A 25,103-nucleotide genomic window follows, 5' to 3' on the forward strand; every position below is an offset into this window, starting at 1 on the left:
CATATTTTTAGAATGTATATATATGGGGTAAGTGGCCAACCGTTGCTTAAATCCCAGTTCCCATGGCGTGCCTCACTGTAAGACCTCACCCATATAGAATAGAATGCGCATATACAATGTTGGGGTAATAGGCCAACTCTGGACTAAATCCCAGGTCCCATGGCGTGCCTCACTGTAGGACCTTACCCATATAGAATAGAATGTGCATATACATTATTGGGGTAATGTGCCAACTCTGGTCTAAATCCCAGTCCCTCCCATGGCGTGCCTCACTGTAAGACCTCACCCATATAGAATAGAATGCGCATATACAATGTTGGGGTAATAGGCCAACTCTGGACTAAATCCCAGGTCCCATGGCGTGCCTCACTGTAGGACCTTACCCATATAGAATAGAATGTGCATATACATTATTGGGGTAATGTGCCAACTCTGGTCTAAATCCCAGTCCCTCCCATGGCGTGCCTCACTGTAGGACCTCACCCATATAGAATAGAATGTACATATACAATGTTGGGGTAATAGGCAACACTGGCTTAAATCTCAGGTCCCATGGCATGCCTCACTGTAGAACCTCACCCATATAGAATAGAATGTAAATATACAATGTTGGGGTAATGGCCCAATATATGAAAAGGATTGGTATTCATAAGGAACCTAATAAACAAGTGTGAACAAGTATACAGCAGGGAATACAACATACTTTCACATGCTTTTATTAAGAACAACAACATTAACTGCCAAACCCACGATTCCCTTATGGAATAAACAAGAGGTTTTAACTCGAAACGGAAATATAGGCACCAATCCCAGGAGGGTTTGGTGGTGTTACCTCCCCAAGCATAATATTTACCTAAGTGTAATCTTGCAGAAAATTGCCGAATTTTGCAAAAATGTATGCAAGTTATTTTTACAGTTTGCAATACTTTGACAATGATAGCGTAATATATAAACACTTGTGGTACAACCAATTCAAGGTTATTGTTTTGTTGACACTTTGTAAAACTGGTTGTCAAAAATACTAAAGTGTTGGTCAAATACAACTTAATTTATATAAACACCTGTGAAAAGTGGTGCAACCAATTCAAAGCTTTTGTTTTGTAAAAAATACTGAAGTGTCGGTCAAATACAACTTAACTTATATAAACACCCGTAAAAAGTGGTGCAAGCAATTAAAGGCTATTATTTAATCCATTAAAACCACACATACACTACCCTACATAAAACCCACCATACACTCACTACAAATACCATTATTACATCAACAATGCATCATCATTACCTCATAAATATCCACATTAAAAATAGTCTCCGTCCCAGATTTCCTTCCAAAATAACGGACGTTCGAAAGTGATTGCGAATATTTTACTCCAGTAATATCAGAGAAGAAAAGATGAGCCAGCCAGTCAATATGGTTGATACCGACCACTACTGTTCCACCATTTGAACTTACAACATAGAAGTCCTATATAAAAACACACATACATAATATAAATAACTGTATGTATATTACGGAAGTCATTATAGAAGTAAAAAGTGACATTATTCAAAAAAACGATATGAAAAGTAGAAGTTGTGTATAATAATAAAAAGATATAAATAACAGTATAAACTGCACATAATATCCGAAACATCCTGATCGTGTTTTAAACAGTTAACAGCTGTCTAAAATAGAGCGAAAGTGGCCCCTCTTTTCCCACCCTACTATCTACATGTTAAATTCACACTAAAAATGTATTTACTTACTGTTTGTTCATTATTCCCGGGAAAATCTGCTTTCACGAACTTTCCTCTCATGAAGGAAACATAAAGCTTTTCACGAGCTCCTGGTTTCTATGACATCATAATTAAAACTTTAATGTGACCGATTAACAAAAGAAATATTTTAAAATTTAAAAATAACATAGAAGTTTTCTTGTTGTCATATTGTCCCAACTTCCAGAGTGCCGTCCAATCCCTAAGCATAGAGTGAACAGGTACCTGCGCAAAGGTGTAGTTATCCTGCACCACAAGTGAGTCTCTATCAATGCCACCAAGTTCATCACAATGCAATTGGAATGGAGTTGGATCGCAGTTGGGAATGAAACAAGACTTCACAAGGAAGGTGCCTGAGTACATAGTATATAAAATTTTTATATGCTAAGTTATATGCTTGAATGTAAAGAGCATTGCAAAAAGTTCTCCTAAACTCAAAGGTTAATTTTATTTTATTCTATTCTATATAGGCAAGGCCCTGTCAAGGACTTTTATATTAATTTCAAAGTTTCATCTGCTATCCGGCAATATATGTTGATAATGTCATTCTGGATGGCAGATAAAAGCTAATTAACGTTTTTACCAAAAACGCTGTTTCTAGTAAAGTCTAAATGTTAACTCTTAAAATTAATATTAAAAGTAACAATAAACAGAAAACCTCAAAATTTACAAGTTCGCGAAATTCGAAATAAAAATCAAGCGCATAGGACTTGCATTGATTTGTTATGGCACTTGACAGTTATAAACACATGGTGTAATAAAAGCCTCCAAGCTATAGTTTAAATAACTGATTTGAGCCAGTGAAAGCAACCAAATACGCATTATAATTGATAATGGATCATAAAGGGCAGTATATATTAGTTTCACATACATACAGCAAACTAAAACCAAATTTTTATTTGTAATCAAATTGAATTAGTAGAAAATATCTAAAATTTAACTCATTTAGTTTAAAACAACATCATTAAAAATGCATTGAACCTAACCATGTATATTATTTAAAGCAAGATTGAAGATAATTTAAATCAAACGGGAGACAAATACATGATTCTGACATCACAATGACAATAGTGACACCGGGGTCAAATTAAGGTCAATTATTTGTAATTTAACCGGTTTTATGTCACTCAACTGTCTAATAAAGAAGTCCGACTGTGATAAACAAATATAGAAGGTTATAGCGGTGAACCTGTATTGATTTTTCCCAATACCCAATGCTCATTAAAAACTAGAGATATAATATACGATAATGTGCCAAAAATACACATTTGAAATCATAATATAATAGGTTGGGGGAAGTTGGGACACCTTTTCATTCTATTTTCCTGTCCCATTTGGTTGTAAACAAAAAAACATACAAAAAATTATAAAACCATATTCTAATGCCTCCCGTAGATGAGTGTGGTTCGTTGGTAATTGTTTAAAACACGGTGAGGATATTTGAATATCATGGGCTAAGGTGTCCCGTCTTACCCCACCCCATTATATATAAAATGTGTGTACTTGAATCAGAAACACTTTTGCATTAAAGTAGCTACATTTTAACGATTTCATTCAGAAAAAAACATGACATATATGAAACTATAACATATTATATATATATGTTAAATGTGTTTGCTTAAATACCAAACACTTACGTCCTGGAAAGACATCCATGTCTCTGTACTCAAAGTGAACAATGCTTGTGCTGTTTTCAATTGTGTCTACGTCTTTTACATACCAGAAGTACCTATGACATCACAATAGACTTTATCTTATACATTGTTACATCACAGTTGACTAAAAGCGACCTATATTTTATAATTCAATAGAAATGGAGCAAAATATGGCTGAGAAAATAATCTGCTTAACACTGTTGCGGTTTACAGCACAATTATAAAACAGATGTTGAAGAAATTAAAATATTAAAACAAATGTATTATTTAAACCAAGGTAACCCAACCAATAGGTATGTACAATACATACAAAATATTAAAATATAAAACTGTTGTTAAAATTTACACCTACGGAGTACATACATTGTACACCAATGTATTGCAAACAGTAGATCTGTTAATTTACTTAATTACATACAAAAATTAAACAATAAATCTGCGCTTTGCTAAATTACACCTAGTAGTACATATTGTCATTTAGCTGCAACTTTTTACAGTAGAATCCCAAAAAAACGACCAAAGAATTGTGATATAACTAAAAATGCTGGAAGCACTGACTTTACCTATATTAGAACAACTATGGATAAACTTCTTACCTACTGGTTTTAATTGCAATAACAAGACATAAACAATTATTTGGTGGTAAAAAGTTGTAAAAAGTTTAATTATGCACTACAAGACATAATTTCTAATGTATATATGATTATTATTTATATTAAAGACATATATATTATTTCAATTACAGTTTGTAATACACCAAAGACCAAACAAATACATAGATATGACATTTACCTGTCAGTAGTTACATAACTCTGCAGTTTACTCCATGTTTTTCCCAAGTCTTGTGAACAATACAACTATAAACATAAGGAAATTGGTTAAATAAACAACCATAGTATGCTTACTAATATTAAGTGAACATTATTTTTGAGCTAAAATGTTTTTTTACTTAGGCAACTCCATGCTTGCAGCATTTCTTTAGCTTTTGGTTTGTTTTTAAAAAATTATATTAGGCCTTGTAGCAACAGCAAAGTAAAACATAGGATTACTATTAGTTTTATAGGCATCGTGATTCTCGTTATAATTTAACAAAACCTAACTTCACTTATGTAGTTATTTTAGCTTTATCATGGTTTGGGTACAATTTGACCCTAAACACCCCTGAATAGTCGACTTTGCAAAGCTATACACCCTTGCAGACCTGCCACCATACACCCCCATTTTTTTGCCCCCTAAACACCCCTGAATAGTCGCCACTCAAGCCTTGCTATACAAACTCACCACTGAAGCCTGTTTATCATATCCCAACAACCAATCCTGTTCCTCAGGATGAAACTCTATCTTATCCAATGAGAATGATAGCATGTATGGTGTATATGTTTCACCCTCTGTAGTAGACACCCATATGCGACCACAATTGTTGTAAGTGTCGATGAATATAACCTGGTGGGGTAGGGAGGTTATAATAAAGTAACATATAGTAGGGTGGGGGAAGATGGGACATCTTTAGCACATAATATTTAAATATCCTGATTGTGTTTTAAACAATTAACAACGATTCACACTCATCTACGGGAGGCATTAGAATATGGTTATATAATTTTTTGTATGTTTTTTTGTTTAGGGAGGGTTAATGTATATTGAGATAAGGTAACATATACAGCCTCTACAGTATTACATTTAGAGTATTATATAGCCTAAATAGTACATATATAGGTTATAATATTAGTAATATGTTAGGGAAAGGAAATATGGGGTCTCCTTTCATTTTACTTTCTCGTCCCATTTGGTAGTAAACGAACCATTAAAGAACAATAAAATCAGAACTTCCATAGACCATTGTTAATGGTACAGTGTTTGGAGCAATGGACCTACATCCCAGGTCACAGGTGTGATTCACCAAATTCACCGTAATACAATGGATCTCTGTTAATAATAAAGTGTCCACAATGTAGATGGTAGCACCCTGGGCTTCGGTTATATACATTCCGTGATCCGAATATAAGGTGTACCCTGACCAAATTTACCACATGACAATAAATGCAGTGCTCAAAAGATAATCCTTAAAATAAATTTATCTAAAACATTATCCATATTAAGCGATTGATTTTCAATGGATTGAGACATTAATTTGAAATCTTAACATTTAATCAACAATAATGGCCAAACCACTTTGCTTGCTTTGCTTTAACATTTCTTTTAACTTTCACTTTTATAAACAGTAAACACTAATATTGTATATCTCAAAAATATCAATAAATATTCAATGTTTTAAAATTGGCTGTTACTGATGGGTGATGGGTGATTTAACAATTATACTGAATACCTAGCTATGTCTCACTGTACGACAAATGAATTGGTTTTAAAACACAGGGAAGGCAGGGACACGCGATCTTATGAAACAAATCTAACTAATTGATAATGTTTACTGATTAATGCAGTGTAAAAAAAAAACTCTTTTTTGAAACCCCTTATTTCTTCTGATCTGACACCACTATATCATGTAAACTACCTTAGAAATGTTTCCAGGGCAAACAAAGTAGCTGTTAAGGATGGTCTTGTTGTCAAACTTCTTCCATTCTGGTTCATACGTCTTGCCATAGTTAGTAGATCTCCATAAGGAACTATCTGATATTCCCCCGCCTGAAACCGTCTTCTTTTTTCTTGTTAGGATGAAAATGACCTGAAATTGAAAAAATTTGTTTCAAAAAATTCCGTGTGAGGATTTTATACATGGTGTATTCATCCACCTCATGCTCACTGTTGAGTTATAACATGAGTGTACACCAGACATACATTCATACACCCCATGATGTCAAGTTATAACAGCTGTGTGTAAACAGCATGTTTGGTATTTGAAGTCTACAGACAAGACACACAACATTAATCTAAGCAAACAACACATTACGGTGGCAAATGTAAACAAAGTGGCCAATAATGGGATGCTGTATTAACTGTAATGAATTTTGAGAATCTGGCCCTGATTTAGTACTCATGAAGTTGAACGATCCTCGAAAAAAATATATGGTTATCTGATTATATCTTGTATTCAAAATTCATTGGTCTTGAGACTCTTGACACTCGAGTAGCTCATGTAATATTAACTGGTTATAATAAACCTCATAACTGTAATAAACCTTGGAAATATGACCCTGATCTGGTGCTCATACAGTTGAACAATTCTTATGTAAGAAATACAGTAAGGATCTGGTGCTACAAAAATGTAACGGACAAAAATCAAGTCCAATTGTAATTGGTTGAATTTGATTTTTGTCTGTTACGCTTTCGTAGTATCAGTTTCTGACTGGTTTATGGTATTAATAGAAAAATGTTGGGAAACACTGGCATATGGTAAAAATGGAAAAACTTGGGAAACACTGGCATATAAGTCAAATAGTTTTCTTGTACCACCAGATCCGTAATAAACTTACTGAGCTGTTCTTTCCCGACCAGTGAATAAGAGCTTGATTATGAGTTGTGTCGTTAAGGTCAAACTTATACGATTTCAGCTTCTTTTGACCACTAGGGGCCGCTCTCCGCTCTCGATACAACAGAAACCTTTTGTACCTGCAAAAAAATTGTGAAAAAAAGTTTTAATGTAACTTGCCAAAAACTGTGAATTGAAAACAATTTATGAATACAAACTATCTTGAAAATTAATTGATTGTTATTAAAACCAGCAACTTGCCAGATCGAAGAGATGGGAATGGGAAGACAATTAGTTTTTAAATATGAAGTTATATATATAACTTTATTAAATTCAATCACAACAAAATGCCATGCAAAATAAGGCAACACATAAACTTTAACATTTTTTAAAATCATTCCGAAGGTTATAAGTATATGTAAATTATATATATTTGTGACTAGGGAATTTTGGACCTTGAATTTCCTTTGCAAACTACAAATAAACAGGTGTACAGGAACCGATACAAAGAAAATTTTCCAAATTCTGCAGCATGAAAGCAGAGACTACACAACCCAATTACCATTTATATATAGAAAAGCTATATACAGTATATATACATCCCATAATGAATGGTTAAGTGGCCAATAGAGGAAATAATTAATTAAGGTCCCCAGTGTATTGGGTTTCACACCTAATGTGTGAACAAGTGTTTTCTAATAATAGTAACCTTTAAAAGGGGTAAAAATTTTAAAATAGGAGTAATTTATTGCAAACTACATTTTGTAAAATAAAATTAATTTAGTATAAAATGTAAATTCCATTAAAAACTTTTCTTTCAAATACAAACAAAGAATACGTTATTAAAAATAATAAAACAACATAAAATAAAAACAAAATCACAGTCAAAATAAGAACACCAGTACAAGTTTAAAATTTAATCCATAAATATGGTTAAATAAATTGTTAAAATAATAGGAAAATCTTCAAAATTTAAACCTACATAAATATAACTATTATTATTTAACCACGATTTATAGGAAATTTTACACTATAACAAAATGAAAATACTACCGCAGCCTAAAAAACTGCTTATTTATAACAAATTTTAGGCAGTATAGGGAAAAATCCTCCAGTACATAACAGGTTAGGCTGGTGAAAAGTGTTAGAGGATGGTGGTTAGGGGTTATTAATTACAGGTTAGCAGATAACGTGGGGGGAGGACTCTTTACCAGCACCTAATTTCATATTTTATGAAAAATAAAATACCTTGACATAAGTAAACTGTTACTGTCAGCATTGTCGTCTTGTGAAATCAAAGTTGGAGAAATTTCACGATCTAAATATTGACTTGAATGGATCTTTGCTTTGGTCGTGCAACAAAAAATGATAAAAAATAAAACGAAAATAAGACTGCATTTGGTCATATTAAAAAAATAATATCAGAAACCCTAAAAACTGTAAAATAAAATTGAAAATTTTGACAATTTTGAACTTTTCGACTTGCAAGCTTTGATGCGATGTTATGCTTTTGTCTGGAGCGCGAAATTAAACTACTACACTGTCTCGATCGTGAACCCGATTGTCTGTGGTTATCGCGACTGTCTAGTCCCGTATTTGATCAAACGTCACAATCGAACCCGTCGCGTAGATCGCAATAACAACCACAGAAATAAAAAAGAATAGAACGCGCATCTCCAATGTCGGCAAAGGAGTGAGGTGATACACTCTCTCTCTTTTGCGGGTCGTTCCCGTTTACTATTGTATTCAATGGAGTCGATGACGTTTTATGTAGTTTTTCTTTGTTTTTTGACTTAATTTAAAGTTATAGTGTAAAACAACTATTTTCTAATATATATATATTTCTTACGAATCGTTTGTTTAAAATTTTTAACTAACTTTTTTAAATAATTAAATTTCCTCAACAAGTGGTAAACTGTAAGCGTTAACCTACTAAATAACTAAACTGGCCTAATAAACTTGAATAGTTGGTATAGTTTTTAAAATAAACAGCTAAAACCTTCCAAAAATACTATGCGCCTATCTTTTACAATGGAGACGAAGGAAAATGGGGACGGAGTTGGCGGTCACGTAAATAGAAAAAAGAATATATCACGGTTTTGGGCAGTTGGCAGTTGCGCGTTCTACTCTTTTTTTATTTCTGTGATAACAACGCGGCGAATTCAGTCGATTCGACAAAATTTACAAAAAGGGAAAATCGAAACGTGTTTCACAAATTTGTTTTGACATTTAAATGGCTGAATACTTTTTTTTTCTGTTTTCAACTACACTCTTATAATCTAATCAGATGTTCTGTAACATAAAAAAACAATCTATATTTTTGTACTTTCAAAACTGCTTAACTTTCAGCACAATTTGTATATAAACATATTGATCTACGAATTCTGTTCTTTAGTATTTATAAAGCCACTGCGACATTTTCCTAAACGATATGACTATTGGTTGTAATGTGATCGCGGTAAAATTTTATCATCATTCGAAAAGACGCACACGATTGAATCACTGATAAGTTCTTCTAACATGTACACAACCGTATTTTCTCCTTACATACCTCCCTAGTTTTACCTGATAATACAGGACTTCAAAATATTTTGCACAAAGGGTAACAGAAAGATTTGAATCACCACAAAGAACACGATTATCCACAACAACGTACGAGCTTTGGATTACGTGCTAACACCGTATAATTACGGCTGTTCACTTTGCGTTGCGGCGGTGATGTATGGATACCCTCCGGCCAGAGACGTAACTTGTTGGTTAGTGGGTTCGGTGGTAATTTGAATGAACGCAACTTATACTTTAGAATGTGTATTCTGTAACAAAAAAAAACTTTTCGTATGAATACTAGGCTGTTTCTTTGACAGATTTCATAATTAAGCTAAACTCGTTTTAGAAACGATTTATGTCTCAATATCCATGCCTGCTTATCAACACAATGCAAAAACTTCAGCAACTCGACTGTGGGCATGGGAGTGGCAACCATGGATAAGTCACTCAAGTTCCTACCCACGAGAATATAAGTGACCAAACCAACCAAAAGCCATGTCTGTAACGGGCCATTTTTTGCCTTAATCCCGGGTCTCATGCCATCTGCAGTGTAGGACCTCACCCATATAGAATAGAATGTGCGTATACAATATTAGGGTGATGGGTCGACTCTGGCCTAAATCTCAGGACCTGTGGTGTGTCGCACCGTGGGACCTCATCCATATAAAATATCTAAACGTTCAGCAGTTGTTTTAATATGTTCACTTAAGTGTGTATACAACAGAATGTCAAGTAAGCTTCTTGTAAAAATACGCAGTGAAATTAGAAGTTACAGTGTCGGGGACCCTTACAATGAGCATTATATGGCTACCTATGGAAAGGTGGGAATGTTTGGTAGCTTAGAGTGGATGACATAACACAACAGGACATTATTTCAAAATTTTTTAACTTAAAAAAATTCCAAAAATATTTTTTCTCAAAAAAGTTTCAAAACAATTTTTTTCATAGTATGAATTATTTATGTCACTGTCATGCTTTGTTATGTCATAAAAGAATAACAGGAACAATGGTCAAATATCAAATAAAATCTAATGTATGATTCAACACGATTTCGCAAAAAATAAAAGAAGAATAAAAAAGGTTGAAGTCCATTGTAAGAAACGCACAGTATTCCTACAGTTCGTACAACAATTGTGTTATTTTGGCTTGGAATTGATTATATATATAGTAGGGTGGGGTTAGACGGGACACCTTTAGCACATAAAATCAAAACATCCTAATCTTGTTTTGAGAAATTAAAAAGGGTCTATGGGAGTCGTTAGAATACGATTATATATTTCTTTGAATGTTTTTTGTTTACTACAAAATGAGACGAGGAAATAGAATGAAAATATGTCCTATCTTTCCCCGCCCTACTATAACTAAGTGTTCTAAGCTTTGGTATTGTGAATGTTATTATTATGCTGTAACGGGGTAATGGTAATACTTTGGTCAAAATCTTAAGTCCTATGGTGTGCTTGCTGTAGGGCCTCACTCATATAGAGTATGCAGTGTGGTTATGACATCACAATGCAGCAAGTCATATCATAGTAATGTTTGTTGCATCATTTATATGTTAAAAAAGAAAGAAAAAAAATCTGGTTTACAATAAGAAATAACCCAATGACCCAATGACCTTAAGTAACCTCAGTGTAGGTATGTTTAAAGGTAACTTGAGTGCAAATGGCAGTTTAATGTGCAGCGTATGTTCAATATTTGTGCATAAATTGAACTGAAAACACGAATTTATAAAATAAAAACTTTCTTTCTTTTGCTTCTATTGGCAAACAGGAATATTGTTACGTCACAATGCTGTTGTTAAACCATTATTGTCTGAAAATTAAAACATTAAAATCAAATCCTACAAAGACATCCCACTTACTGATTCATCTTTTTCGTTCCGGAATCCTACGGGGGGTGGGGGAGTGTAGTCAGGCGTTTGTAATTCCCGCTTATGCGTTGGGGAGGGAAGAAGGGTCAACTCTGGGTCAAAGTTCACTTGGTCGGGATCTTCAACTATAGTTGTGTCGTTTAAATCGTCAACGGGGCTCGGGGTCGAACCTCGGCTCAAAAACTGGGGGTGGGGTGGTATTGGGGGCTTTGAGCCCATATTTGGTGGGGGGGCTGGGTTGGAGGGTTTAAAAGTTGACATTAATTTTGGTCGTGCGTTTAACTCAACGTAGCCTTTCTCTTGCTTCACTGGTTTCGACCGATGTTGTGTGTTTATATCGGATATGTACGACACTGCATATGGTGAGGGTTCGGTTGATGATGTCACACCTGATGATGTCATTGATGACATCACGTTGTTGTTCGCGTTAACGTTCTTCTCGTCACTAGGTGGGGTTGGTTTAAGTTTTAAAAACTCGGGTAGTTCAAGATGAGCTTTGGAGATTAAACCGCGCTGGTCGTGCATCGTGCTGCTTTGTAATGAAGACATTAAACTGATCAGTTCTGTTGGAAGAAGTAAGGATAAGTAAAGTTGAAATCTACTTCTATACCAAACATAATGTTAACTTGAATCAAACTGATCAGTTTGCTGAGAAAAGTAAGAATTTTTTAGATGTGTTGGAATAAAGTTGGTTCTTTGCTGTTGTGCTACCAAACCTATTGTATTGTGGATTTCTGACATAGAAACATTATACTTTTAACACAAAAATCATAATAACATATGATTTAAATAACATTTCACTCCCTAACACACATACCGATAACTCAAAATTTTTCTCTCGGTAAAAACAATAAGTTTATTCTGTTACTTTTGCTACACAATTTAAAATAATCTTTTTTGTCGCTTCATTATTCTTACCTTCAGTTTCTTGTTTATCAGGAATAGTAGATTTATAAGATTTCTGTGGCTGATTTCTGGTTACCTTTTCCTTCCCCAACTCACCTGTATTAAGCATTGTTAATAATAATTAACATTGTTTACATCACAATGATATGATTATGACATCACCTTTCTTATTATCAACAACAATCCTCATTCCATCCAATGTGGAAACTGGATTTTTCAAATTTAACCCAACATTGTCGGCGCTCTGTGATGTAATAATGGATTAGAAACATGTTTATTTGGTTTTCAATGTAAGGTTTTTTTATACTTGTATTCTACATGCCGGGAGATATGGGTGTTGTGTTGGGGTAATGAGTCAAAACTGGCCTTAGTTCCAGGACTCATGGTTGTAGGACCTCACCCATATAGAATAGAATGTGCATATACAATGTTGGGATAATGGGCCAACTCTGGCTTAAATCCCAGGTCTCATGGCATGCCTTGCTGTAGAACCTCACCCATATAGAATAGATTGTGCATATACAATGTTGGGGTAATAATGGGCCAAGTCAGGCCTAAAATAGGTTCTTAAAAAGGGATCCATCCAAATAGAATAGGCAACAAAAATGAACACAAACTCTAACATTCAATCACCAACAAACAAAATCCTTACATTTCTTGCTTCCATGTCTTCTAAATGTAAGTTATATTTCTGCAACACTGGCCTTAACACTTCATCAATGGGTTTGGTTGGCCTCGCTTTCACACCAACCGACCTTTGTACTGGGGGCATATCGAGACGGAACAATGAACGACGCTCTAAGACGATTGATTGACCGGCTGTGAACACAGAAATATTATGAAGTCTGAACATAGAAATATTAGTATGTTCTGTATTTGTTTTTGCAGCTAGGTGTATCAAAATAGATCATTTGGCAATTGTTTTTTAGGGATATTTTTTGTGACCAACAGTCCATCTTTTAGAATTATCATAAAGTTAAGAAATCAAATTTTTAGATGTTGGCTTGCTTGTAGACCTCTCGCCTAAAGTTGAACTTGTGAGTATTGTCAAGCCACCAGTTGCATCATAACACACTGACACAAATCAGGAAAACAGTCAAGTTGCTAAACCAATTCTTGAACCTCATACCCCACAAAGAAACAGTCAAGTTGCTAAACCAATTCTTGAACCTCATACCCCACAAAGAAACAGTCAAGTTGCTAAACCAATTCTTGAACCTCATACCCCACAAAGAAACGGCCCAGTTGCTAAACCAATTCTTAAACCTTATACCCCACAAAGAACCACACCACAAACCACAACCCCTACCCCACAGTCCTCAAACCTACACACCTCCCCAACACTGACATATCAAGGCCCGACATCATGGACGTCCTTTTCTTCCCATCACCGCCACAACCCATACACCAACTATATACCACAACCACACAGTAACACACATACTTTAATCAACCCACCCAAACAAAGGATATAAGTATGCTAGGGTAATATAAATATCTAATTATTCTATAATACACATCTTCACCCAACACCCATATACCCAAATCCAACATCCTCGATCTCATACACTAACCCTACCCCTCCCAACCTATTCATTGCCCCAGTACAACAAATACCCCTCCGCCCACAACCTTATGCTCCACAGTACCACACCACACACCAAAACCCCTTACCTGATACTGACTTATCAAGGTCGAGCATCATACCGCACACAAACTCCTCACCCAACCAACAGATAATATAAAATACCTAATTGTTCAGTAATAAACACCCACCCAAGACTGATACATCAAGGTCCAACATCATCGGCCTCCTCTTCCTCCCATCATCTCCATCTTCCACGAGGAAGACATCCAGCGCTCTCAACCTAACTCCTCTTCTCTCTGACATATTCCCTATAACTTCTTCAATGGTGGTGCTTCCAGGTTTTTTAGCATACAATACAGTGGTTGATCCGTCCCATAAAGTGACATGGCAAACACGAGAACTATCGGGGAAATCAGGAGTGATTGAATGCAAGGGGAGGGAGCCTGATCTTGTTAGTTGGAGAAGGTTGCTGTGACCTTCTGACCCCGAGGACTCCTGTGATGTAATATTGGGCATTGTTATGTAATTAATGGGTATTGTTTCAAGGTTACATATACATATATGGTTGCTGCCATATTACACAAGCTTGGAAGAGATCTTCTTCCAGTTTATTTGCAAAACCTGATGCTTTTTTTTGCCGAATGGCAGAAAAAATGTCAGTTCTATTTTATCACTAAATAAAAAAATGGCAGAAGATCTCTTTTAGAATTGTTACAAAATTACTCTGCTGTTGATACCAGATATAATGTAATACTTCTTGGTAAAAACCTTTGTTTAAACAACATTTTTTTTCTTTTTTTTTATCTGCCAGTGTATCAAAGAGATATCCCTGGATGGCAAAAAAAAACTTTTCATTATAATAAAATTTGGAAAAAAACTAATTCCCAAAACATGTGATGCCTCCTTTTATTACAAACTAACAATAACCATTATGACATCACAACTCACCCTACTGGAACCCCCTCGACTTAACGAGCTTGCATTGCTGCTACTACGATTGGTGAGTGTCTTGGACCGATCTGGAAAGAAGGATTTTATTTATAGATGTTGTTGTTGTCAGGCATATTATATTTGATACAAATATATATAATATATACCATGTACAGTATATATATATATACAGTAGCGTGACTGGGTGGTTCCGGTCGTTGACCTCTCTTTTAATTACTTTTTATTTTGAAACCTTTCCCTATAACTTATTCTGACTTAAAAAAGTTTAAATTATTGGGATTTATGCAGGGTAGAAAATACCAGGGTTGGCCTGCCCACCCTGCCACCCCAGGTTTGGTGCCTATTTACCACAAGTATAACTAACACATAATTTCTTTGCTATCTTTAACATAATTACCATGTATTTCAGTTACATTATAATTAAAATGAATAATTTACTTGGGAAAATCTGATTGTCACAATGCCCATTGTGAGCAATAATAGCTGACCAAATATAGAATAATAATAACTTCCTAATCATTACATTGTGACATAATTATGGCACTTATTTCATCATAATAACATACCATTATATTTAAAATTAGAACTCTTTCTATATTTTTAAACAAAAGCACTGATGCTTTAATTATTATGACATAATAAACTAATTGTTACAATCACAATATAGAGTGGGGAAAGATGGGACACATTTTCATTCTATTTTCTTGTCCTATTTGGTAGTAAACAAAGAACATTCGAAGAATTTTAAAACCGTATCCTCACGGCTCCCATAGACCGGTGTTAATTGTTTAAAACATGATAGGATGTTTAAATATTATGCGCTAAAGGTGTCCCGTCATACCCTACTCTACTTTATTTCTCTTTAACCACTTTAAATAAAAACTGAACATCAAAACTCCCCTAATAAGTTACCAAATATAAGATTTCTATACAACACCCTGTCCTAATTAGCAGGTCTACTGTAGGACATCATATAGATAAAATAGAAAATAAATAACAAATATAAAAACTCACTTTTAAAACCAAATAAACCTTTTCGCGAACTTTTGTTTCGTTTCACCTGAAAATAAAATAGAAATAACATAAATATAAAATAATTTCCATTTAAAATAGAAATAACATAAAATAAAATAGAAATAACATAAAAAAAATCTGTTTTAGCTATGTTAGTGATTTTGTTTTGTTTACTAGAATATGAATCATATTACGTTCCCAAACAATGAACACTGTGTCGCAACAGTCGTCCTGTGTGATGTCATATTTATGCGTGATGTCATAATTATGTGCGATGAAGACAATGCAAACAATTCATTTTAACTGTTCTAGTATTACTTACAATTAACCACTCCATACACTATAACAATAATTTTAAAATAAATAAGTTTTTTTCTATGCTGCAATCACACCTATAACACAACAAACTTTTAAAAAAATATGATTTAGATATTTTGCGGCCTGTAAAAATCAAAGAACGCTACAGGAAAAAGCCAAAACTATTAAATACAGTGACCCTTTAAAAACTGCTGTATGGACCATCTGAAACTGTTAGTTGGTCCGTGGATCCCAGTTTGGGAACCGCTGGTATAACACAACAACCAACATACCATGTCCCCTTTCCTCCTTAGAGTCCCCGCATCCAAACTCCTTGATGCGGGCCTTGATAGCGAACTCCCATCAAAGCTTGCAACATCTGATCCTCCATCCTCCCCCACATCCAAGGGAAGAGTTCTTCCCTCCATCTCAGCTACCATGCATTGTCGGTATAATGTTGACTTGAGGAACCTGCTGTAGCTGTCCAACTTCATCAGGGTGTAGACCTGCGTAGGGGGGGGGGGGATAAGATGGCTGTTCGCAGTATATGACTGTACACAGTATCCGGCGTGCGAATTCGCTTGCGAAGTCGTATACAAACCCATTTCTGAGTTCCAGTATCCGGCGTGCCAATTCGCTTGCGAAGTCGTATGCAAACCCATTTCTGAGTTCCGCATGCGGCAGCGAAATCCCGGAAAAAAAACAGACAAAACGAACGAATTCCGGATACTGTGTACAGCCACCTTTAAAGGGGTTTGGGATGTGGATATTAACAACTAGATAGGGTTAAGACTGAAGGGTATTCGTGTCACTGTGAGAGTATAAAACTTTTTAACCATCAGTGTATAGACTTGAGTGGAAGAATTTTATAAAGAACTGTTTGTACTAGTTTTAACAACTAAAAAGAACAAATGAATATATATAACAGGAGTTATTATTTCATACACTCCATGCTACTTTGTAAGTTCTCTCAAGTTTTTTTGGGTTGATTGAACATGCAAATTGAACATGCCATAAAACACTCTGAACTAGAACATTGAATGTTGAGTTGCTTTGCTCATAGACACATACACCCACAATGTTAGCAGCATATTACTTTGAATGGAGTAGGCTATGGTTGCGGTGTGAGTATTTTACCAGCCGAATGACCGGAAGTACACTACTTTTTATACCATATGATTTGTTAAAAGGTTATTTACATTAAAGGTAGCTGTACACAGTATGTGGAATTCGGCCGTTTTGTCTGTTTTGTCCGGATTCAGTGTCGCAGGCGGAACTCGGTAATGGGTTTGCATACGACTTCACATGCGAATTCGCACGGCGGATACTGTGTACAGCCACCTTAAGCCTGATAGCAAAAGTAATAGAATGTTACCAGAAGCATCTTAAATAAATTTACCTGATTTTGCTGGTTAATGAAAATGTCCGGATGCGGTTCAATTGTCAGTGCTTCCTCTGCCAGTTGTTGTCCATGGCTGTCGATATTGACTGGCATCACTGCAGTGGGGGATAGGAACCTATAAAGGAAATATTGAATAATTAGGTGCGAATATTCGGGGAAGATAAAAGCTTCATTATCTGGTGAGGTTTGTTTGGTAGCACCCTGGGTGTTGGGGTAATTTGGCAATAGATGCAGAACTAAATTTCAGGTCCCATGGCATGCCTCACTGTATGACCTCACCCATGTAGAATAGAATGTGTATATACAATGTTTGAGTAATAGGCCAACTCTGGCTTAAATCTCAGGTCCCATGGCATGCCTCACTGTATGACCTCACCCATATAGAATAGAATGTGCATATACAATTTTTGGGTAATGGGCCAACTGTGGTCTAAACCCCAGGTCCCATGGTTTTTCACCCATATAGAACAAAAATAAGGTGCAAAATAAGTTAAGCGGCAGATTTGCATGTGGTAACTCGTAAGCAGGCACGAGGTGCATAAAACAGAACACCTGTTATAACGAGCGTCGTTGCCCTACATGTGAGAATAAATAAGTTACATACATTCTTTCCAGTGATTGCTATATTAGTTGCGAATTGCGATACATGTTCGCAATGTTGTATTCAGACATTTTATCGTCTGCGATAATATGACTAATGTCACCTATTTCTTACTATGGATGTCATGAGTCTAATACGCGTAAATTTTCACAGGAAGTATGACACGTAAAAGTTCATTATGACTCATCAATGAACAATGGATGAAATTTGTTACTTCACAATCACTATTGTTTTAACATTATTACAGATTATATGCACCAAAAAATATTTTACATTACAATAACTTTTCTACCTGTCATAGATATCTTGTATTTGTTGTCGTAGCGACGCAGAATCACACGATGGGGTTCGTCGTAATTTGTCACTTGCCTCCCAAAACAAAATATTTTCCTCAGAAAATTCTTTTCGAAGAAACTCCTGAAAAATATCAAAATTTACAAATTATGCTGATATTCTATTCTATATGGGTGAGGTCATACAGTGAGGTAGGCCATAGGATCTGAGATTTAGGCCAGAGTTGACCCATACCCCCAACACCCATGGTTCTACAACCAATTAGTGATCACTGGGTTGCAGCAATGCCTGTTAAGTGTCTTGCCCACGGACATATTCATATAACGAACTGAACCCAGTATGACATGAAAAAATAGGCCACAAAATTAAACAGTTTAGCCCAATGATAATGGTTTAAATTAAAAATTACCCAAATTCCACAAAAATATGAAATTGAACTGAGCGTAGAACCCCGTACCCTTCGGTTAAAATATAACAGTTTAGCCCAAAAATACCCAAAATTTTAAAGTTTTTATTTAAACAATGGAACCAATCATTGCTACAGAATTCCACATGTGTGTGATGTCATAATATTTATATTACATCTTACAAGATATTATGATGTAACAATGTGTGGATGACTAATGTGGGTGGATACTATGTGTCATATGACGTCATAATGTAAGCTATTACACAACAATATCCCAAATTATAAATATAAATATCTGATTCAGTAAAGTCTCAACTATTTATTTAGTTTCTAGTCTCAACTATTTTTTAATTATAATTATAACAAAAATAAATGAATGAAATTGTTAATATATTCACCATAAAGCAACGTTAAATACTACATTAGCTTATCCCTTGACAGACATAATTAATTGGTTGTTAAACAAGTCTGAATAATATCAATCAAGTTGTATGCAAACCTTATATGGTATTAAGCTGGTATATCCTTACACTGGTTGCAACGCTTTATATTTTACATTGTTTTAACTATAATAGTTGGGGTAAGATAGGCCATATTTTCATTCTTTATCTTTAATTTAATTAATGTATTACCACAACCCTCGAAATAAATGACAATAATTTAATATATATATATACATTACAATTACATATATCACAAACTTTACCTTAAAATAGATGACACCAAGGGGGTCTTCCAGCAGCCTTTCAAACGAAACAGCCCAATGCGAGATCCTCCCCGCAGCTTCTACTGCCTCCGATGATTGGGAAGCTCTTAGAGATGATCTTTGGTACCCATGGTCAAAGTTTCCACCGACCGCTCCGTTCATACAGCTCGGCAAGCTGGCGTTGCTTGCCAGACTCTCAACACTAGAGGCGCCACTGAGTCCATCTGGTTACAATTCGTTTATAGAAATATGAACTAAATATTTTACAAAAAAAAGCTGCAAAACAGAGCCTTAAAATAAGAAAACATTGGACATGTGTAACTTTGGAGTTTTGAAGGTATTGAAAGATTAACTGCTAGTCCAATTCTCATTTATCAATATTACATTTTTGAAACATTAATCAATTGTAATTTGTTTTATCATTTATCGATTTAATCAGTTTTCGCATTCACAAATGAAACAAACACAGAAACTCATGGCAGTCGTGAGAACACGGATTTATAATTCTTTAAACGTTCATAAATGTTCACTACTAAATGGGAAGAGAAAATAGACTGAACAGGTGTCCCATCTTCCCCCACCCTACTATACATATACAATAGTCATCCATAGTTTCCCATCTTCCCCCACCCTATTATACATAAACAATAGTCATCTATGGTGTCCCATCTTCCCCCACCCTTTTATACATAAACAATGGTCATTCATGGTGTCCCATCTTCCCCCACCCTACTATACATACACAATAGTCATCCATAGTGTCCCATCTTCCCCCACCAAACCACACATAAACAATGGTCATTCATAGTGTCCCATCTTCCCCCACCGTACTATACCTACACAATGGTCATCTATGGTGTCCCATCCTCCCCCACCCTACTATACATAAACAATAGTCATCCATAGTTTCCCATCTTCCCCCACCCAACCACACATAAACAATAGTCACCCATATACAAACATAGGACTCACCCTCATCTGGCATCGCAACATTCTGTGGAAGATGGAGTAATGAATGAGCTGCAGGTTGCAAACTTAAACTACGAGATTTGTACCGAGTGTCGAGCAAATTCATTTTAATTTACGAAAAAAATAAAACTACGATTCTATAAAAACGGGTTTGAAAAAGTTACAATGAATAAATTTAAAACAGAAAATATATATCTTGCCATCAGCAAAATCTACATCAGTATATACACAATTATATTTAATTTCTACAAAACCAGTCACTATACATGTTACTCTAGCGGCATGGCCCATAATGTGCTTACAAATAGACCTTCATAAATAAAAACAGCAAAAATATACTTAGATTTATATATATTAGACATTTCTTCTGGCTGAAAAACCTTTTAAGAAATGTTTTAAACCATTTTTAACGCTTTTTTAGTCCAATTTTTACTTATATAACCTGTTACTCTACAAAACTGGTGTGTATAATACTTACTGTATGTATAGACTTAGTTAGGGAAGCACCTTACATAATTATACCAGTATATATACATCATTCTATTTAATCTCTACATAACAACTTGTATCTCTATATTTATATAAACTGTTACTCTATAAAACTGGTGTATAATACTATGCCTATTACTGGCTAACATAATTAGGAACTAGTATATACACAATTCTATTTAATTTCTAGATAACTTGTTAGTCGTACGTCATAAATACAGGATACGGTTTGTTATGGTGTTGTAATAATCAGTAGAACCTTATTTCGCAAACAGGAAGGGACTACTTCCGTGAATAAGTTACAAGGGTTTCAAAATTTACAAAGAATTTCCAGCTATATTACCTAACTCAACTCGTTGTATCTTTTTTACTTAGTAATGAGACAGAGTATGAGACAATGTCTAATGACATGGCCCATAATCTGCTTACAAATAGACCTTCATAAATATAAACAGCAAAAATATACTTATATTTATATATATTAGACATTTCTTCTGGCTAAAAGACCTTTTAAGAAATGTTTTAAACCATTTTGAACGTTTTTTTAGAGTCCAATTTTTAAATTAATACTGTGATTTTTTGTTTTTACAAACCATGTGCAAATATTAAACACCTAAACAACTAAAACACATTAATTTATAACCCCACACAAATATTCAACATTTTTGATTAATTTTCCTTCAAATCTGCATCCCTTTATTATGTCACAATGTACCAACAATAAACAAACAGTGTAGTAGCAAGTATATGACAACATAAACACGTGAATGACGCTTTATTACCAAACAATGTAACTTCCGCTTCCATGTTATAACGACACGGGATCACGTAACATGAAATTCTTTCTACTCACTTCATGACTAAGTTACTCAGATTTCTGTTCTAATGTTAACTAGTTCAAGGCTTGATGCTACAACTTTAACATATATGAAATCTCATATGAAAAAATGTTGGTCCATTTATATCACAAATATAATTTAAAAATGCCAGATCTTATTCAGACTTTGGCCTGGCAGTTCTATTTAATTCTACCTGATTACTTCTTGCATTTGATGCACTTAACATCTTTTTCCTTAATTTCAATCTTCCTCCACCTATATTACTATTTTAATTTATAATTCACAGTTTATTAGAAGACTTGTTTTACAACTAGAAACACAAATTACAAAATTTTCTCTATATATAGCTATCTACAAAACGTCTCATTTCACTTTTGGGTCGAAACCCAGCGTCTGGAATAGCAGTGGTCTAGCCATATGTAACTTTCTGCATAGATTTTCCATTAAATGGCCTATTGAATAAGACAGCATTGAATAAGACAGCAGTATGTATTAAATCCCATCAATGGTGAATAGATGGATTGAATAAACAGCTATACACAACTTATATCCTGTTTCCTGGTTATCTTGTTTATTTACTAATACACCCACTGTATTATGGCTAGAATTAAACGCATGCGATGTATGTCAATGCAACAAACTGCGTTCTATTTAAAAACGACTTTTTGTTTAAAAAAATTGTAAGTTTTGTAAAATGTGTTTGAAGTTTTATCCTTTTTTAATGTAAAGATTTTTAATGAAATTTTATTCTAGAAATTTATAAAAAATGAAATTTCTCCACTGCATTATTGCTGTAGGAAATAAAATGAACGTAATGCACTCCAACACACTGCATTCAGTTTAAAATTCTCTTAATTTATCAGACAGAATAAAATAATACATAAAACATAATTCTGGCTTCAAATATAATACATAATTCTGAAACTGTAATGTTCTGAAACCCTAAACTTTAGGTATCAAATATGCTACAAAAAATGCATTGCATTTAATGCTGTTTACTTAACTTCCAAGAGTTGGCCTACTACCCCAACACCCAGGTTGGCACAACACATTAGTGACCACTGGATTGAAGCAATGTCTGTCAATTATATTGCAGAACACATGCATTGTCAATCATAAAAGTATCAAGCATTAAAAACAATATCCTTCACTTACAATGCAGGCACCTAACCACTAAGCTATGCCTTTGCCACTAAGCCATGCCCTCCTACTTAACTGCCTGACTTACAGTGCTAAGCTGTAAGTTTCCATAATGTTTTCATATGCTAAAGTTACAAAAAAACAAAAATTTAAAAAATACGAAACTTTTAGAGTTTTAGCAACAATCTTCCCTTACCCTCCAGTTAAAAAGTTCATTTCCTAATTAAAATTTACCAAATTAATATAAAAAAAACTAATAATCACAAAAAAAAATACCATTTTGAAACGCATTGTCCTACTTTTACCCTTTAGTTAAAAAGTTCATTTCCTAATTAAAATTTGCCAAATTAATCACTACTTGGTGGGCTATAACACTCCTGGCAAAGTTAGGCTTATATTATAATTGCTGGTTAACTCATCGTTATCACATAATTGCGGGGTTACATTTAGGTGAAAGTTAGTATACATTAATACAGAACATTTAAATACTATTTCTATTTTCATCAGTACTGATCGCATGTATTATTTCTATGTTATAAATATAAGGTTTCTATGTCAAAAAGGTTTAATACACACCAAGAAAAAAATAGTTATTTAAAAACAATTGATATGTATCACATTTTAGAATTTCTATTAAAACATAAATTTTGATTTTGGGTTGTAATGCCCCTTTAAACCTAGATCGCAATAAATATTTTCGGTTTAATATCTGACTTAACTTATAAGCCTTGAAGCTCTGGTCTTGCAAATTCATCCCTAACAGCGAGTTTGTCCTTCATGCAGTTTATTAAGTCATAACACTCATTATCAATGTAACAATCACTTATACCAAATAAAGGATCTGACTCATAAACAATGCTAAGTAGAGCTTCCTATTATGACTTATAATGTAACACCTGCAACTAACTAGGTCAAAGCAATAAAACTTAACTAATACAATAAGAGAATGTGTAAAAATTAATCCCAATACACACACAACAGCCTATGGTATATATATATATAAATATGAGAAAATTGACAATTGTTTTCAATTTTTAATTAAATATAAAAATTAGACAAACACAACAGGCTAAGTAAATATATATATATATATGACACAATTGTCTGATGTCTTTGTTTTTAAAATTTTCGGTTAAACATTTAAAACCAAAAACCAATTAATTTCCTTTTTGAAAAATAACAAAAATAGGACAAACACAACAGGCCATATAAATGACATAATTGTCTTCGGTTTAAAAACTAAAACCATCTTCAGATATTGGAAATTATAAGACAATCGTGTCATATATATATATTTATACCGCTTTCATTGCATTTTTTTCTTATTTTTAAGTTTGTATTTTATTTTTCCTTTTTCTCTTCTAAACTAGACCGTCGCGCATGACCGCTGATCTAAAACTGCCTGCTCTGATTGGTTTAACTACTCAACTGTAACTATCATAATAGACTTGAATTGCATTGCACCTGGGATTTAAGCCAGAGTTGACCCATTACCCCAACATTGTATATGCACATTCTATTCTATATTGGTAAGGTCTTACAGCAAGGCATGCCATGGGACCTGCGATTTAGGCCAGAGTTGTTCCATTACTCCAACATTGTATATTAACATTCTATTCTTATGGGTGAGATCCTACAGTGAGGCACACGCATGGATTTAGGATTTAGGTCAGACTTGGCCCATTATCCATTACCCTTAATGTTATAATAACTGATCCTAAAAAAACATATACAGCAAATACTTTTCTAAGTTACACTTTAAAATATATATGTATTTATGCACCTAATGCTCGCAGTCGAGTTATAACGTGGGTCTCTTCTTATACACCAAACACACATGGTGGATTCATACACCTCATGCTCACTGTCAACCGTGTATATACACCTCATGCTCACTGTCGAGCGTTTATATACACCTCATGCTCACTGCCGAGCATGTATATACACCTAATGCTCACTGTCGAGCGTTTATATACACCTCATGCTCACTGTCAAGCGTGTATATACACTTCATGCTCACTGTCGAACATGTATATACACTTTATGCTCACTGTCGAGCGTTTATATACACCTCATGCTCACTGTCAAGCATGTATATACACTTCATGCTCACTGCTCAGACATTAACCTAGTCTACTTCAATACACACAGCACACAATAATAACGTAACAGCCCACTTACCTCAGTTGAACGGCTGATAACTTTACCCAAAGTCACAAATCGACCGTGAAAGATTCGGTTACG

General features: G+C 34.4%; 2 protein-coding genes across 3 annotated transcripts in view; both read right to left on the minus strand.

Annotated features, from left to right (window-relative positions):
- Nucleotides 1-1,261: 1,261 nt before the first annotated feature.
- Nucleotides 1,262-8,295, minus strand: LOC104266240 (VPS10 domain-containing receptor SorCS1-like). Its single transcript, XM_018815542.2, has 9 exons — nt 8,086-8,295; nt 6,842-6,977; nt 5,923-6,093; nt 4,692-4,853; nt 4,203-4,267; nt 3,393-3,484; nt 1,981-2,108; nt 1,747-1,833; nt 1,262-1,465 (listed from the first exon to the last, which is right to left on the minus strand). Exons 1-9 carry the CDS (start codon nt 8,241-8,243, stop codon nt 1,262-1,264), a joined length of 1,203 nt encoding a protein of 400 aa, XP_018671087.1. The 5' UTR covers nt 8,244-8,295.
- Nucleotides 8,296-10,057: 1,762 nt separating this feature from the next.
- The window catches only part of LOC100184068 (regulator of G-protein signaling 12), a 23,247-nt gene continuing 8,201 nt past the window's right edge, over nt 10,058-25,103 (minus strand). For both annotated transcript variants that reach the window (XM_018815543.2, XM_009861991.3), the window contains exons 9-21: nt 20,395-20,416; nt 19,423-19,646; nt 18,306-18,430; nt 17,410-17,527; nt 16,304-16,516; nt 15,714-15,759; nt 14,697-14,767; nt 13,937-14,243; nt 12,813-12,979; nt 12,323-12,404; nt 12,173-12,256; nt 11,246-11,817; nt 10,058-11,196 (exon numbers count right to left, since the gene is read on the minus strand). In XM_018815543.2, coding sequence (XP_018671088.1) covers nt 11,182-11,196; nt 11,246-11,817; nt 12,173-12,256; nt 12,323-12,404; nt 12,813-12,979; nt 13,937-14,243; nt 14,697-14,767; nt 15,714-15,759; nt 16,304-16,516; nt 17,410-17,527; nt 18,306-18,430; nt 19,423-19,646; nt 20,395-20,416 — 2,046 coding nt within the window. In that variant the 3' untranslated portion in view covers nt 10,058-11,181. The remainder of the gene's footprint in view (nt 11,197-11,245; nt 11,818-12,172; nt 12,257-12,322; nt 12,405-12,812; nt 12,980-13,936; nt 14,244-14,696; nt 14,768-15,713; nt 15,760-16,303; nt 16,517-17,409; nt 17,528-18,305; nt 18,431-19,422; nt 19,647-20,394; nt 20,417-25,103) is intronic.

This window comes from Ciona intestinalis, unplaced genomic scaffold, assembly GCF_000224145.3.
Source record: "Ciona intestinalis unplaced genomic scaffold, KH HT000089.1, whole genome shotgun sequence".
Classification (NCBI taxonomy): domain Eukaryota; kingdom Metazoa; phylum Chordata; class Ascidiacea; order Phlebobranchia; family Cionidae; genus Ciona; species Ciona intestinalis.

Coding starts and splice junctions, on each gene's coding strand:
- LOC104266240 (XM_018815542.2), bottom strand. CDS start 8,243: ATGACCAAATGCAGTCTTATTTTCGTTTTATTTTTTATCATTTTTTGT. Junction 6,978..8,085: donor AACAGTTTACTTATGTCAAG/GTATTTTATTTT, acceptor ATTTTTTTGCAG/GTACAAAAGGTTTCTGTTGT. Junction 1,466..1,746: donor CCGGGAATAATGAACAAACA/GTAAGTAAATAC, acceptor GTTTTTATATAG/GACTTCTATGTTGTAAGTTC.